The sequence below is a fragment of the Anomaloglossus baeobatrachus genome, chromosome 1, assembly GCF_048569485.1.
Source record: "Anomaloglossus baeobatrachus isolate aAnoBae1 chromosome 1, aAnoBae1.hap1, whole genome shotgun sequence".
In the NCBI taxonomy this organism is placed as follows: Eukaryota; Metazoa; Chordata; class Amphibia; order Anura; family Aromobatidae; genus Anomaloglossus; species Anomaloglossus baeobatrachus.
In genome coordinates this window covers 660,614,601-660,632,427 of record NC_134353.1, presented here as the reverse complement: position 1 = coordinate 660,632,427, position 17,827 = coordinate 660,614,601, and the positions used below count along the sequence as shown (strand labels likewise).

At 45.2% G+C, this 17,827-nt stretch overlaps 1 protein-coding gene across 1 annotated transcript in view; it reads right to left on the bottom strand.

Moving 5' to 3' along the window:
* The window catches only part of TPCN1 (two pore segment channel 1), a 126,225-nt gene that overhangs the window by 92,383 nt on the left and 16,015 nt on the right, over positions 1–17,827 (bottom strand). The window contains exons 4-10 of the mRNA XM_075341680.1: positions 17,509–17,685; positions 16,687–16,800; positions 9,084–9,214; positions 1,154–1,242; positions 610–644; positions 469–527; positions 284–383 (exon numbers count right to left, since the gene is read on the bottom strand). Coding sequence (XP_075197795.1) covers positions 284–383; positions 469–527; positions 610–644; positions 1,154–1,242; positions 9,084–9,214; positions 16,687–16,800; positions 17,509–17,685 — 705 coding nt within the window. The remainder of the gene's footprint in view (positions 1–283; positions 384–468; positions 528–609; positions 645–1,153; positions 1,243–9,083; positions 9,215–16,686; positions 16,801–17,508; positions 17,686–17,827) is intronic.

The window sequence follows — 17,827 nt, the reverse complement described above, 5'->3', positions numbered from 1 at the left end:
GCTTACAGTCTGAATCTGTCTGTGCACATTCCAATAAAAACAAGGAAAAAAACAGTTGCAAGAACAGGTGTGTCCAAACGTTTTACCGTACGCTATATATACACAGCAAATCAATTATTATGAATGCAGTTTATGTTGTTCAAAAGGTGGCGCAAAAATAGAAAATAAATAAAAGGAGCTTTACTTTCACATTAGCAGGCACAGATCCATTCCCAATGTTGTCACCTTGTACACAACTACAACATAGGTTATGGTTTTTGGTTTCCTAAAAGCAGTCACTCACCAGATTCATGATGAAATACAGCTCAATAGACAAGTATACAATGAAAAAGACGCAGGACCATCGATTGCGTGAATATGCCGGCATCATAACATCAGGGAAACTACAATGCAGAAGCAAAATGGTTATTAAACACCAGCTCTAATTTTCAACCAGTTACCAGAAGAAAGAAAACAAATTTCACTTACTTGGCAGTTGTCAAAAGTACAAACAAACTGACCAGACTATTCTCCAGAGTGTTAAAATACTGCCAAAAACAGAATAAAAGAAATGTGGATATCCGATTAAGTTCAATTCAATGCATCTATTTGGGAATGAATATGACTTACTGGATCAGATGGATTAGGAGAAAATAAGTAGAATCCTAGAAGGAGAGAAAAGAATACAAGCATTTACTAATAATATACATAAGGCATAGAAATGGGAGCTCTTGTGAATTTGCAGTGCTGATTGAAAGTTTGTGAACCCTTCAGCATTTTCCATATTTCAGCAAAAAATTGAGTTAAACCTACATCAGATTTTCCCCCAAAAGATAGGAGATAACTTCCGGTCTCTGGAGACTTCATCCACTGGAATCCCCACTGATCCTTCAAATTTGGACTCCAAAGAGCTCTGTGTGAATAGAGCGGAAATCGATCATTTCCACTACCAATCCATTCATTCTAATGGGAGTGAAGGCCAGCTGAGTGGAACGCTTGGAAATTACCAGTGCTCCCATTAAGAGTAAATTCACACTGGGCCCTTCAGAGTCCTGACTAGGTGAATTGGTGGGGGTCCGAGACATCTCAAGGTTATCCCCTATCCCATAGATAAACTTCCAGACTTGAGTATACCCAAGGAGTGTGAACATAAATTTTAATTGAAAGAACATACCTAGGATGGCAAAAATAACCATGAAGAATAAGAGGAGGAGCAGGATGTCTATGAAAGGCGGTAGAGACTGGAAAATTTGACGAAGGTTCCTGTAGAGTAAAAGAAAATTCTCAATTCATAATTATTCCTGACAGTCAATAGTCACTATAAATATATCAACAAGACTGACCCGCACATCAAACAGGTGTGAACAGGTGCTAGCTGAAAACACAATATAACTACAAAATACACACAGCTGCACTCTAAAATGCTAAAAATGAATAAGGGAACTCTGGTATTGCATTACTGCTATAGGAATATTTGAAAAAAAGAGATATTTAGTTTATGTATTGGCCAATGCATGTGAGCCAAGTATCTCTTTTTTCAAATATTTCTATAGCAGTAATGCAATACCAGAGTTCCCTTATTCATTGTTAGCATTTTAGAGTGCAGCTATATATATTTTGAAGTTATATGGTGTTTTCAGCAAAACACCTGTTCACACCTGTTGGATAGGTGGGGGAGTCTTTGATATTTTTGTAGTACATTTCTTTCTGACGGAGTACTCTGCTCTATAACCACGCTGTGTCCATCCTCCTTTATAGATGGATCCTAGCTGTAGGGTTTTTAACCCAGGTAGAGGCATTTGAGTTAGGTGTCCGGTATATTGAGATACACATTGTCACTAGTTACCGGGCTCACATGCATTGGCCAATACATAAACTATCTCTTTTTTCAAATATTAGTATAGCAGTAATAAAATACCAGAGTTCCCTTATTCTTTGTTAGCATTTTAGAGTGCAGCTGTATGTGTTTTGTAGATACCTCTCAATATTATAATAATACTAGCTGTAGTACACGGCGTTGCCCAGGATAGTAACTAAGTGTCTTTCCCACTCTCCTTGCCTCTGCGCATCTCTGCCTGCCTTTGCCGACATATTACCTCATACATAAGCTTCTTAAACTATGAATGTCCTTCGTTGCCTATAGTAACCAATCAGAGCTCCTAGTAATGACCTGTAGCTTCCAGCTCCATTGACTTTAACGTAAGCAGATTATTTGGCGAATAACTAACGTGCAGGGTTAAATTTTCCCCTCAAAACATAGTCTATGACGTTGCTTTAGTCACATGAGGTAGCTGTGAAAAAAATGTTGTGATTGTAAATGCGACAGGCGCAGATTCCTCTAGTGGACACACACACAGACACACACACACACAGCTTTATAAATTAGATTTAGTTACATGCAACAAAAAACCAGAGCCCAGTAGGTCTAGTGTTTATAAACTAGCAATCATAACTTAATGCACATAATATAAGGAATGCATCAAACTAAACAAGGGAAGCTGCAGCAATGAGCTATAGCAAATCGCTAGCATTTCACATCACTATCGGCAGGAGTCCAACCTATGGGACCTTCCACTCACACGGGTCCAACCTTTCAATCCCCCCGACCTATGCCAACAATGAAGGAGACATAGCGCTGGTGTAACAATGCATATCCTTCACTGCTGTTCCACTGCACAGTGACACCTGGCTGTGCAGGGAAGTGCTGTATTGCCCCAGTCACTTCAGTACCAATATGGAGGGAAATGTTAAAAGGAGACCCAACAGCACACTGACTACCTCTTTAGTGCAGGTTTTAGAGGTCTGACCCTTACGGATCATAAGATGCTGATTTTTGCATAGCTGAGGGCACTAAAGAGAAAGGAATAATTCAAAAACGATGCCGCAGTGTAGCAGTTACAAGCCTTAATTCTGAGATCACCACCGATCACTAAGTGATACCATTCATCAGGACCTATAGGATGTGAGCTCTTATAGGCAGATTGCTCTCTCCCTTTGTCTTATTATTTCTTCAGGTTTAAAGGGAATCTGTTAGCAGGTTTTTGCTACTTAATCTGAGAGCAGCATGATGTAGGCAAAGAGATCCGGAATCCAACGATGTATCACTTAGATTACTGAGTGCAGCAGTTCTGACACAATCAGAATTTTTAGATTTAGCAAATCAGCAGAGCTGAGTGAGCTGTCTCACCCACACCAGGCTCTTTATAGAGACTGAGCATTGATAGTCAGGTGTCAATCAGAGGAGGGGGCGTGCTGGACTGCCCTGTGCATGACATTGTAGTCTGACCAATGAGAAGTCCTGCTGTTAAACATACAATGCAAATAAACAAAAGATCAGACCTTGACAAAACAGTCAACCCTGAATTCTCTGTTAACCCTTGCAGCATGCTTACTTCAGCTTACATAGCAAAAACCTGCAGACAGATTCCCTTTAATTTGATTTTTCATCTTTACTTTACCATAAAGTGCTGTGGAATATGTTGGTGTTACATAAAAGTTTGGCATTACAATTTATAAAATAATCACATCTTAAAGCAAATTTTACAGCATAATACATTATCCCCCTGGGGATTGCAAAAAAAGGGAAATTTTGTTTACTTACCGTAAATTCCTTTTCTTCTACCTCCTATTGGGAGACCCAGACAATTGGGTGTATAGCTTCTGCCTCCGGAGGCCACACAAAGTATTACACTTTTAAAAAAGTGTAACCCCTCCCCTCTGCCTATACACCCTCCCGTGGATCACGGGCTCCTCAGTTTTGGTGCAAAAGCAGGAAGGAGAAAACTTATAAATTGGTCTAGGGTAAATTCAATCCGAAGGATGTTCGGAGAACTGAAGACCATGAACCATAAGAACAAATCAACATCAACAACATGTGTACACAAAAGAACAACCAGCCCGAAGGGCACAGGGGTGGGTGCTGGGTCTCCCAATAGGAGCTAGAAGAAAAGGAATTTACGGTAAGTAAACAAAATTCCCTTTTTCATTGTCGCTCCATTGGGAGACCCAGACAATTGGGACGTCCAAGAGCAGTCCCTGGGTGGGTAAAAGAATACCTCAATAAAAGGAGCCGAAAAGCGGCCCTCTCTTACAGGTGGGCAACCGCCGCCTGGAGGACTCTCCTACGTAGACTGGCGTCTGCCGAAGCATAGGCATGCACTTGCTAGTGCTTCGTGAAAGTGTGCAGACTAGACCACGTAGCTGCCTGACACACCTGCTGAGCCGTCGCCCGGTGCCGCAAAGCCCAGGACGCACCTACGGCTCTGGTAGAATGGGCTTTCAACCCTGAAGGAAGTGGAAGCCCAGAAGAACGGTAGGCCTCGAGAATCGGTTCCTTGATCCACCGAGCCAAGGTTGACTTGGAGGCCTGAGAGCCCTTACGCTGGCCAGCGACAAGGACAAAGAGCGCGTCTGAACGGCGCAGGGGCGCCGTGCGAGACACGTAGAACCGGAGTGCTCTCACTAGATCCAAAGAGTGCAAATCCTTTTCACACTGGTGAATTGGATTAGGGCAAAAGGAAGGCAAGGAGATATCCTGATTTAGATGAAAAGGGGATACCACCTTAGGGAGAAATTCCGGGACAGGACGCAGAACCACCTTATCCTGGTGAAAAACCAGGAAGGGGGCTTTGCATGACAGCGCTGCAAGCTCAGACACTCTCCGAAGTGATGTGACCGCCACCAGGAAGGCCACCTTCTGAGAAAGACGGGAGAGAGAGACATCCCGCAGCGGCTCAAAAGACGGCTTTTGAAGAGCCGTCAGAACCCTGTTAAGATCCCAAGGTTCCAACGGACGTTTGTAAGGTGGGACCATGTGGCAAACCCCCTGCAGGAACGTGCGGACCTGCGGAAGCCTGGCTAGATGCTTTTGAAAAAACACGGAGAGCGCTGACACTTGGCCCTTGAGAGAGCCGAGGGACAAACCCTTGTCCATTCCAGATTGTAGGAATGAAAGAAATGTGGGTAAAGCAAACGGCCATGGAGGAAAACCGTTATCAGAGCACCAGGATAAGAAGATTTGCCAAGACCTGTAATAGATTTTGGCGGACGTAGGCTTCCTGGCTTGTCTCATGGTGGCAATGACATCCTGAGATAACCCTGAAGACGCTAGGAGCCAGGACTCAACGGCCACACAGTCAGGTTGAGGGCCACAGAATTCAGATGGAAAAACGGCCCTTGTGACAGCAAGTCTGGGCGGTCTGGAAGCGCCCACGGTTGACCCACCGTGAGATGCCACAGATCCGGATACCACGACCGCCTCGGCCAGTCTGGAGCGACGAGAATGGCGCGACGGCAGTCGGACCGGATCTTGCGTAGAACTCCATCCCGAGGTAAGTCAGTGATTGGGTCGGCGTCAACTTGGATTTTCGGAAATTGATGATCCACCCGAACTGCTGGAGAGTTGCCAGAGTGACGGTAAGACTTCGTTGACACGCCACCCGAGAAGGGGCCCTGACTAGGAGATCGTCCAAGTATGGGATCACCGAGTGGCCCTGAGAGTGCAGGACCGCCACGACGGATGCCATGACTTTGGTGAAGACCCGTGGGGCTGTCGCCAGGCCAAAGGGCAATGCGACGAACTGGAGGTGTTCGTCCCCGATGGCGAAACGCAGGAAACGTTGATGTTCGGGTGCGATCGGCACATGGAGATAAGCATCCTTGATGTCGATCGATGCTAGGAAGTCTGCTTGTGACATCGAGGCGATGACCGAGCGGAGAGATTCCATCCGAAACCGTCTGGTTCTCACATGTCTGTTGAGCAGCTTGAGGTCCAGAACGGGACGGAATGACCCGTCCTTTTTTGGCACCACGAACAAGTTGGAGTAAAATCCGCGACCACGTTCCTGAAGGGGAACGGGAATCACAACTCCTTCCAACTTTAGAGCGTCCACCGCCTGAAAAAGTGCGTCGGCCTGTGCGGGGGGTGGGGAGGTTCTGAAAAAACGAGCCGTAGGTCGAGAGCTGAACCCTATCCTGTAACCATGAGACAGAATGTCTCTCACCCATCGGTCTTGAACGTGTGGCCACCAGGCGTCGCCAAAGCGGGAGAGCCTGCCACCGACCGAGGATGTGGCTAGATGAGGCCGAGAGTCATGAGGAGGCCGTCTTGGAGGCAGTGCCTCCTGCGGCCTTTTGGGGGCGTGACTTGGACCGCCACGCATAGAAGTTCCTCTGGCCTTTCTCCGGCCGGTTGGACGAAGAGGATTGGGGCTTGGCGGAGGGACGAAAGGACCGAAACCTCGATTGGATTTTTCTCTGCTGAGGTCTCTTAGGCTTGGACTGGGGTAAGGAGGAGTCCTTTCCCGAGGATTCCTTAATAATCTCATCCAACCGTTCGCCAAACAAACGGTCGCCAGAAAAAGGCAAACCAGTTAAGAACCTTTTGGAAGCAGAGTCTGCTTTCCATTCGCGCAGCCACATGGCCCTGCGGACTGCCACGGAGTTAGCGGATGCCACAGCCGTACGGCTAGCAGAGTCCAGGACGGCGTTCATGGCGTAGGACGAAAATGCTGATGCCTGAGAGGTCAAGGAAGACACATGCGGAGCAGAATTCCGCGTGACAGCATTAATCTCAGTCAGACATGCCGAGATTGCTTGGAGAGCCCACACAGCCGCAAAGGCCGGGGCAAAAGACGCGCCCGTGGCCTCATAAATAGACTTCACCAAGAGCTCTATCTGTCTGTCAGTGGCATCCTTCAGGGATGAGCCATCAGCAACAGACACAACGGACCTAGCAGCCAATCTAGAGACTGGCGGATCCACCTTGGGTGAGTGTGCCCAGCCCTTAACGACTTCAGGTGGAAAGGGGTAATGCGTGTCAGAGTGCCTTTTAGCAAAACGCTTGTCCGGGACCGCTCTGGGCTTCTGGACAGCGTCCCTGAAGTTAGAGTGATCAAAGAACGTATTGCGCGTACGTTTGGGGAATCGAAATTGGTGTTTCTCCTGCTGAGAAGCCGAGGGCAGGTGGATCCCGCAGGCAACATAGCCCCACAAGAGGTACAGGCTGCGAAAAAAACCTGCGCCTTAGGGGCTTTGCTCCTTGTGGATGATATGCTGTAAGCAATAAGTGTCCCTTAGGAGAGCGACCACTGAGGGTATATGGGAAAGGGTTATACAGCCGTTCCGAATATATATATCTATCTATTTCATATATATATATATCTATCACGGCACCCTAGGGGAACCAGCACCGGGTGACCGGTGTGGCTTACCAACCGCTGGTGTCCTCCAGATTCCCTGTCGTGGGTCCCCCGGAGCTGTAGAGCTGTGCAGCTGCAGCATACACCGGCAGAATGCCAAACATGGCCGCCGGAGCTCTCAAGGGGGGAGTGGAGCCATGGGCGGCGCCGGCAAAAGGCGGGAATCTGGAGGCCCCATAGTGGTCAATGAGAGGGGAGGGGAGACATGCAAAGATGCTCCAGCCCTCTGTCGGTAATCCTGCCCTTACCCCTGACAAGCAGGCCCGGGGGCGGGATTTTTCGTGACTAGGCCGCGATGAAGCCGGGGACTAAATTTAAGGCCGTGCCCGACAAGCAGGCACGGCCGGCGCGGAAGTCCGATGAAAAAACAACGGACGGCGCCACTGGGGAGAAAGGCGACCTCTCTCCCCGTACCGTCCCCCCATGGGGACACAGAGTACCTTGAAGGTGCAGGGCCCGGTCCCTGGGGATGAAAACGCTCCAGTCCAGCAGGTTCCACCAGGGGCTGCGGATGGAGCACGGTCTCAGCAGGTGAATGACCGGTGAGGCTCCCACTTCTCCCAGAGCCGCATAAGGGATGGTGAAGGAGACGGCATGTGACTCCAGCCTTTGTACCCGCAATGGGTACCTCAACCTTAACAACAGCGCCGACATAGTGGGGTGAGAAGGGAGCATGCCGGGGACCCCACCCATAGGGGACCTCTTTTCTTCCATCCGTCATACTATGTATGAGAAATTTTTTTATTTTTTTTTTCTATGAGTGGATGTGTGCCTCCTTCCACACAAAGCATAAAACTGAGGAGCCCGTGATCCACAGGAGGGTGTATAGGCAGAGGGGAGGGGTTACACTTTTTTAAAAGTGTAATACTTTGTGTGGCCTCCGGAGGCAGAAGCTATACACCCAATTGTCTGGGTCTCCCAATGGAGCGACAAAGAAACAGGGCTTTGGGGTGCCCCTCCGAAATGACATGGAGGACGAGCATAAGCACCTCCACTCCATTCATTGTCTATGGGGGACTGCAGGAAATAAGTGATCTCATGAAAAACAGCTTGTTAACTATTTCCAAGTGGCAAAATGGGTTTTCAATTTTCCACATAAGTTGTATAATATAAAATGTAACAGAAAACGTGGTGAAAAATGCAGTCCATGGAACCAAACCATACAAAAAGATTCATTTACACCCATTGTTAAGGCAATTTCCACAGTCTCAAACAAGTGGATTTTTTATTTTTTTTTATTGGCTCAGTGCACCTGACACCTGAGACCATGATAACAGACACAAACCCCGTACACGTGATCCTACTGTAACTTTATAATACTGACCTAGAAGGTCGCTCCGGTGCACAACGGTCGGATGGGTGGTGCAGTTCTCCGGGACCGGCGCCTCCCGTTTTGGTCATCTTGGTCTTCCTTATTCTGAAGCCGCGGTGCATGACGCGTTTCGGTCATACACACGCGCCGGCACTGAGGTCCTGCGCAGACGCACTACAATACTTTGATCTGTCCTGAGCAGGGCAGATCAAAGTGCGCCTGCGCAGGACCTCCGTGCCGGCGCGTGTGTATGATGGAAACGCGTCATGCACCGCGGCTTCAGAATAAGGAAGACCAAGATGACCAAAAGGGGAGGCGCCGGTCCCGGAGAACAGCACCACCCATCCGACCGTTGTGCACCGGAGCGCCCTTGTAGGTGAGTATTATAAAGTGTTTATGTTATAGCCAGCAGCTTGGGCTCTTATATACCACATGTTAGAATGCTGTATATAAGAGCCCAGTGGTGGCCGCAGCTTATAGGGCAAAAGACTGGTGACAGGTTCCCTTTAACAAGCAGTAGGAGACGGCTCAATTCAGTTACTTTTTAATATAATAAAAAAAATTCCTACAAAACACTTACAAATCATTCTTACCTCCGGACAGCCCCGCAATATCTGCAGTCTACTAAAAAAATAGGTCGCAGTGCTCTTGTGACGCGTACATGGGACGTTTGCCGGATCAGCACCACAATGGCTTCCACAAACTGAACCAACAATACCGAACTCTGCAGAGAAGGAAAGACAAAGGGCAGATGTACTACAAGATGGTGCAAGCCTAGACAAGAAGGTGAACCACGGCACTTGCTGATGTAACAGACTCAGAGCACTATGTTCATGATTACACATATCCTTTTATTAAAAAAAGTCACCTTTTGGAGAACTTTACACAATTATTTAGAGCCAAAATTATGGCTCACCGCAGTAATACATTTTATTAATTTACTAATTAATGTCTCATTTTCTACATACTTTAGTGTCTAGGGGAGAGGGAGAGGGAATAGATATGTATGTATGTATGTATGTATGTATGTACAGTGCCTACAAGTAGTATTCAACCCCCTGCAGATTTAGCAGGTTTGATAAGATGCAAATAAGTTAGAGCCTGCAAACCTCAAACAAGAGCAGGATTTATTAACAGATGCATAAATCTTATAAACCAACAAGTTATGTTGCTCAGTTAAATTTTAATAAATTTTCAACATAAAAGTGTGGGTCAATTATTATTCAACCCCTAGGTTTAATATTTTGTGGAATAACCCTTGTTTGCAATTACAGCTAATAATCGTCTTTTATAAGACCTGATCAGGCCGGCACAGGTCTCTGGAGTTATCTTGGCCCACTCCTCCATGCAGATCTTCTCCAAGTTATCTAGGTTCTTTGGGTGTCTCATGTGGACTTTAATCTTGAGCTCCTTCCACAAGTTTTCAATTGGGTTAAGGTCAGGAGACTGACTAGGCCACTGCAACACCTTGATTTTTTCCCTCTTGAACCAGGCCTTGGTTTTCTTGGCTGTGTGCTTTGGGTCGTTGTCTTGTTGGAAGATGAAATGACGACCCATCCTAAGATCCTTGATGGAGGAGCGGAGGTTCTTGGCCAAAATCTCCAGGTAGGCCGTGCTATCCATCTTCCCATGGATGCGGACCAGATGGCCAGGCCCCTTGGCTGAGAAACAGCCCCACAGCATGATGCTGCCACCACCATGCTTGACTGTAGGGATGGTATTCTTGGGGTCATATGCAGTGCCATCCAGTCTCCAAACGTCACGTGTGTGGTTGGCACCAAAGATCTCGATCTTGGTCTCATCAGACCAGAGAACCTTGAACCAGTCTGTCTCAGAGTCCTCCAAGTGATCATGAGCAAACTGTAGACGAGCCTTGACATGACGCTTTGAAAGTAAAGGTACCTTACGGGCTCGTCTGGAATGGAGACCATTGCGGTGGAGTACGTTACTTATGGTATTGACTGAAACCAATGTCTCCACTGCCATGAGATCTTCCCGGAGCTCCTTCCTTGTTGTCCTTGGGTTAGGCCGTGGAAGGCTAACAGTAGTTCCATAAGCCTTCCACTTCCGGATGATGCTCCCAACAGTGGAGACAGGTAGGCCCAACTCCTTGGAAAGGGTTTTGTACCCCTTGCCAGCCTTGTGACCCTCCACGATCTTGTCTCTGATGACCTTGGAATGCTCCTTTGTCTTTCCCATGTTGACCAAGTATGAGTGCTGTTCACAAGTTTGGGGAGGGTCTTAATTAGTCAGAAAAGGCTGGAAAAAGAGATAATTAATCCAAACATGTGAAGCTCATTGTTCTTTGTGCCTGAAATACTTCTTAATACTTTAGGGGAACCAAACAGTATTCTGGTGGTTTGAGGGGTTGAATAATAAATGACCCTCTGAATAAACTTTTCACAATTTAAAAAAAAAAAATAAAAAAAGAAATAACATTCTTTTTTGCTGTAGTGCATTTCACACTTCCAGGCTGATCTACAGTCCAAATGTCACAATGCCAAGTTAATTCCGAATGTGTAAACCTGCTAAATATGCAGGGGGTTGAATACTACTTGTAGGCACTGTATATCTATCTATACATATCCTATATATCTCTCTCTCATATATATTCTATACAGTGCTGGCCAAAAGTATTGGCACCCCTGCAATTCTGTCAGATAATACTCAGTTTCTTCCTGAAAATGATTGCAATCACAAATTTTTTGGTATTATTATATTCATTTAATTTGTATTCAATGAAAAAAAAAATAATAATTGTCATAAAGCCAAATTGGCTATAATTCCACACCAAACATAAAAAAGGGGGTGGACAAAAGTATTGGCACTGTTTGAAAAATCATGTGATGCTTCTCTAATTTGCGTAATTAACAGCACCTGTAACTTACCTGTGGCACCTAACAGGTGTTGGCAATAACTACGGTAAATCACACTTGCAGCCAGTTGACATGGATTAAAGTGGACTCAACCTCTGTCCTGTGTCCTTGTGTGTACCACATTGAGCATGGAGAAAAGAAAGAAGACCAAAGAACTGTCTGAGGACTTGAGAATCCAAATTGTGAGGAAGCATGAGCAATCTCAAGGCTACAAGTCCAACTCCAAACACAAGAAAGTTCCTGTGTCTATGATGTGCAATGTCATCAAGAAGTTTAAAGCCCATGGCCCTGTGGCTAACTTCCCTAGATATGGAAGGAAAAGAAACATTGACGAGATATTTCAACGCAAGATTGTGCGGATGGTGGATAAAGAACCTCGACTAACATCCAAACAAGTTCAAGCTGCCCTGCAGTCCGAGGGTACAACAGTGTCAACCCGTACTATCCGTCGGCGTCTGAATGAAATGGGACTGTATGGTAGGATACCCAGGAAGACCTCACTTCTTACCCCGAGACATAAAAAAGCCAGGCTGGAGTTTGCCAAAACTTACCTGAGAAAGCCTAAAACGTTTTGGAAGAATGTTCTCTGGTCAGATGAGACAAAAGTAGAGCTTTTTGGCAAAAGCCATCAACATAGAGTTTACAGGAAAAAAAAAGAGGCATTCAAAGAAAAGAACACGGTCCCTACAGTCAAACATGGTGGAGGTTCCCTGATGTTTTGGGGTTGCTTTGCTGCCTCTGGCACTGGACTGCTTGACCGTGTGCATGGCATTATGAAGTCTGAAGACTACCAACAAATTTTGCAGCATAATGTAGGGCCCAGTGTGAGAAAGCTGGGTCTCCCTCAGAGGTCATGGGTCTTCCAGCAGGACAATGACCCAAAACACACTTCAAAAAGCACTAGAAAATGGTTTGATAGAAAGCACTGGAGACTACAAAGGTGGCCAGCAATGAGTCCAGACCTGAATTCCATAGAACACCTGTGGAGAGATCTCAAAATGGCAGTTTGGAGAAGGCACCCTTCAATCTCAGGGACCTGGAGCAATTTGCCAAAGAAGAATGGTCTAAAATTCCAGCAGAGCATTGTAAGAAACTCATTGATGGTTACCGGAAGCGGTTGTTCGTAGTTATTTTGGCTAAAGGTTGTGCAACCAAGTATTAGGCTAAGGGTGCCAATACTTTTGTCTGGCCCATTTTTGGAGTTTTGTGTCAAATGATCAATAATTTGATTTTTGTTTCATTCTCTTTTGTGTTTTTTCATTGCAAGCAAAATAAATGAAGATAATAATACCAAAGAATGTGTGATTGCAATCAGTTTCAAGAAGAAACTGAGTATTATCTGACAGAATTGCAGGGGTGCCAATACTTTTGGCCAGCACTGTATATATATATATATATATATATATATATATATATATATATATATATATATATATATAAAAAAAAAATTCCAGCCGCACACTGTGCTATGGTTTGAAGTCAGGTTAATACATACAATATTCTTGTTGCTTAATTTTGGCGCCATTTCATTAGTAAATCTCCCCAAAATACGTTATTTTATAATAATTATGATTACTGGTAAAAAAACAAAAACATAAAAAATCACAAATTGAGAAGGCAGTCTTCAATTGATGCTTAGACTAAAAAAAAACAAGTTAGATTTATAGGGGTTTTCAATCTGAGTAAAAGTCATTAATGTGCAATTAGTCGGGGACCCCACTTATCAGCAGTGAGTGGGTAAGGCTAGTTTCACACTTGCGTTGGACGGCTTCCGTAGCATTGCGTTGTGTGATGGATGCAACGGATGCGTTGCATATAGTGGCACAACGTAATGCTACGGATCGTACAAAATAACGGAAAGCGTTATTTTTTTTTTTTTCTTCTTTACAGTACCGGCAGCCGACTATTGTGAACGATCAGCTGATCGCTCTTAATAGCCGGCGGCCGAGCGCTCTCACATGCCGGCGGCCGAGCGCTCAGCTGAGTGCCCTGACATGCCGGCGGCCGAGCGCTCAGCTGAGTGCCCTGACATGCCGGCGGCCGAGCGCTCAGCTGAGTGCCCTGACATGCCGGCGGCCGAGCGCTCAGCCGAGTGCCCTGACATGCCGGCGGCCGAGCGCTCAGCCGAGTGCCCTGACATGCCGGCGGCCGAGCGCTCAGCTGAGTGCCCTGACATGCCGGCGGCCGAGCGCTCAGCTGAGTGCCCTGACATGCCGGCGGCCGAGCGCTCAGCTGAGTGCCCTGACATGCCGGCGGCCGAGCGCTCAGCTGAGTGCCCTGACATGCCGGCGGCCGAGCGCTCAGCTGAGTGCCCTGACATGCCGGCGGCCGAGCGTTCAGCTGAGTGCCCTGACATGCCGACTCAGCTGAACGTTTGGCCACCGAGAAATAAAATAAAGTTTGTGATTTAAAAAAAAAAAAAAGAAGAGCATGCGCAGTGAAAAATAAAGGTTTCCGCTGCTCAAAAAAAACGTTACATGCAGCGTTCCATCCGCCCGGCGCTGCGTCAAAATAACGACGCTGCGTCGTCCAGCGGATGCAACGCTGACACTTGCGTTACAGTGCGTCGTCCATACAAGTCTATGGAGAATAGTGCAGTGTGTTAACGGACTGCGCTATTCTCCATAGTGACGGACTGCGTTGAACGCAAGTGTGAAAGTAGCCTAAGAGAACTCAAGCAAGTGAGCGACGTGCCCCCCTTCAATAATTATCCTGGCACAGCAGCTTGTCTATACAGGAGTCTGTGCCAATACTGTAGCAGCATAGACTATTGGTTCTCTTAATATGGAGAGCCATTGGGGTTTAGGTTTTATGGGTTCAGGTGGTATTTTTTATTTGTATTAATATTAATTAGAGCGCTATTTATTCCATGGCGCTTTACATGTGAAAAGAGTATACATAAAAACAAGTACAATAATCATGAACAATACAAGGCTGGTACAGAAGGACAGAGGACCCTGCCAGCGAGGGCTCACAGAATACAGGAGGTGGGTGAGGATACGGTTGGTGAGAGTAGTAGGGCATTTAGGATGGTATTATGTTACATGAGAAATCCTCTAATAAATAACTGTAAAGAAGCAATGGTAAAATATCTGTATCAAGCTAGGCAACAGTTTGCCTCACAGTGACCCCATTACTGTACTAAAACAAAACGTCAACCAGTCTTGTTCACTATATGCTACTAACGGTTATCACTAACATTTAAGGCCCTGTGCGCACACTGTTTTTACCCGCAGTTTTTTGGCGTTTTTGCTGCAGAAATTTCTTGAGAAAATGGTTGTAACCTTTCTGCAGACATTCCCCAGCAAAACCTATGGAAAAAAAATAAATGGCTGTGCGCACAATGCGTTTTTTTCTCAAGAACATTCTTTCTGCAGAATTTCTTGAGAAAAGAATGAACATGTCACTTCTTTTCTGCAGGTACCTGTGTTTTTTTGCCATAGATAATGGTAAAAAACCGCAGGGACAAACCTGCGGAAAAAATGCACCAAAAACACGGTAAAAACGCATGCGGTTTTCAGTGCGTTATTGGTTCGTTTTTTGACCCCTAGTGAGCTAATTTTTCAGATTCAAGAAATTTCTTGAGAAAAATCCTTTTCTAGTGTGAACAGAGCCTTATGTAGTTATCTTCTTGTACACAAAAGATTGGGACGACCTGTATGTATTTGTTGTTTTTTTTTAGTTTTTTGGGGGTTTTTTGTTTTTTTTTTGCTTTTTGTTTTAACGGCCTTCCGCTTAATCTCGAGTAATGGCGACTTGATGGATGAACTCTGTAGGAAGATCGATCTTGTGCAGACTAGATGGGGCCACCAGGATATTTTCCGCTGTTATCAGGTTGTTGGTTTTCCTCTTCGCCTTGTTCCTTCTATTTTTCCGACCATGATGTCCTTCTCCAGTGATTGCTCTCATGCTATCAAATTAATATTGCATGACAGGAAGGGTGTGTGTGGCGTATGTTGGGGTTGATATTAAGTCTTTGTGCGTAAACTGAAATGTTCAATAAAAGTTTATCTAAAGAGTTTGTCCACCTTTAAGGGCTTTTTTTTTTTTTTACATAAAAGCATGTACAGTGGAACCTCGGGTTAAGAGTAACTTGGTGTGCGAGTATTTCGCTATACAAGCAAAGCTTGCTGTAAATTTGTAACTCACTTTACGAGGAATCTTTGCTATATGAGCAAATACTCACCGCACACACTTCCGGTTCCGTACTTTCACCGCGCTCTGATCCACTCTTGTAGTCCACACAAACGCAGACAAACACCCGCGCACACACACATATTATGCTCACCTTACCTTCCTTTCCCTCATCGGCCTCCTGGTTCTTGTAGTTCGCCAGTACAGGATGTGTATCGGGTAACCATCGCGACAATGGAGGAACTTCTGCTGTCAACCGCTACTCAAAGGCGACGTGCTGACCAATCAGAGGCAAGCGGCTCCTGCCTTTGACGTCAGTGCTCTGGCAGCAGAAGCTCCGGCATCGGTCGCAATGGTTACCAGATACACATCCTGTACCGGCGAACTACAAGAACCAGGAGTCAGGCGATGGAACGGAAGCTAAGGTGAGCATAGCATGTGTGTGTGCGTGCGTGCGTGTTTGTGCATGTGTGGAATAGCACAATAAGGGACCAGGATGAGACATTGAACAAGTTGTGGAACGCATTATATGAGCTTGTATTATTTCCTATGGGAAATTTTGCTTTGCTAGACAAGTAACTTGCTTTACAAGCACACTGCCAGGACGGATTGTTCTCGTAAACCAAGGTTCCACTGTATTTGGAAATAAGAATCACCATTGCAATTTGGTGTCATTACAAATGTTGCACTGTTTGCCTTATTTATACCTCCTCTGTAATGTACTGTCTACTTGCGGCAGAATGGGTTAACTAAGAATTCATCAGTGAGCTCATCTTTCTCACAGTGTGAGGGGGGAGTTTGTAACTGGTTTATCTGTCATTTTCTGAGCTCCTCTCAGTTGAATTATGACTACAACTACAGTAAATGTATGGTTGAAATAAAAAGTTTGTAAAAGCCAAAACAGAGTATTTGTTTAATGAAACCCAGTTACAAAAATGATTTTGTTTGCCTTAAATACGTGCTTTTATGAATAAAATTAGCCCTGACTTTGGACAACCCCTTTAACCCTAGAACGCATACCTGGGGCTTCGCAGGCCTGCTAGGTTGCTTGTTTTCTATTGTAGATTTCTATGGTTGCGCGTTCTATTAATATATAATTATTACCTCTTTTTTTTCTTTTTTTACAGAAAATCAACACCAGACAACCCTTGAAAGGACTGTGCGATGACTAAGATCGATGACTAACCTTTAACATAGTCCTTCGATGCCTCAGAAATGTCCGACAACCAAGCCATCTCATCTTTATACCAAGTTCGAAAACAACTAGCGCCAGGGCCAGCAATTCCAGAGTGGCGTGAACCTTGAATATTGCCATACGCAAAGAAAAATAAGGAAGGAATGTGAGCGGCACATGTACATATATACACATATAACACCAGCAGTTTGTACATTTTCTAGACAGAAACAGAAGCCAGTTCTACTTTAAAAACCTTTCACGATCATTTTTGACCCTCAAATTCAGTCTATTAAAGCTTTCTTCACTTGTCCCTAAACCAGTCCCATCCCAAGATATAGGATGTGAGATGTTAAATATACACATCTGATAGAGGACTCCCACAGGTTCCCAAAATGTAAAAATCGAAAGTAAGTTTGTTCGCGGGATGGGACGAGATAATATTACATTTCATGGCATATCTTATATGTTAGGGAGTGGACACATCTGAATTTCTTCAGTAGAAAAGGGAGGGAAGAAGCACAGTAGTCTACTGCTCTTTGATCAGAGTTCAACCTATAGCTCATGATCTGCTCTTTGGCCACCAGAGACTTTATGGATTGACCAACTGAGAAACTAAAAACTCAGCCACTTTCTTTGACCGCCTTCTTCTTGGCGTCCCTAACACAGCTACGCACTTCTGCCACTCTATACAGTCATTGTTCAGACCCAGTATACGCAATCCAAGGTAATACTTTATGGACTTTGTTTTCAAGGAGACTACTATATTCTGTGCAAAGCCAAGATTCAATATAAATAGTCTCTTCAGCAGATATTCAAAGACGTCATACATACATAGATGTCAAGGCGAAGAAAAGGGACAGCCGGTGCCTCACAGAGGGAAAGAAGCAGCAACAGAAGACTGGTACCGAGTTCCAGCATGTAGAACAAATGATTGTGAGCAAAAAGGTAAGCAGACAGCGCCTTCGGATCTCGCGGATGAGTGTAAAACTTATCATTATTCTTCCCCTCCTGGAAATAGAAACAAACATAATGGATTTCTTACTTTACAATTATCACCATATAAAACATTCTGTGAACAGAGATCAGGATTAATATTTATAATTTACGTGGACCAGACCAGACCAGACAAGTCAAACTAGACAGGCTGGGG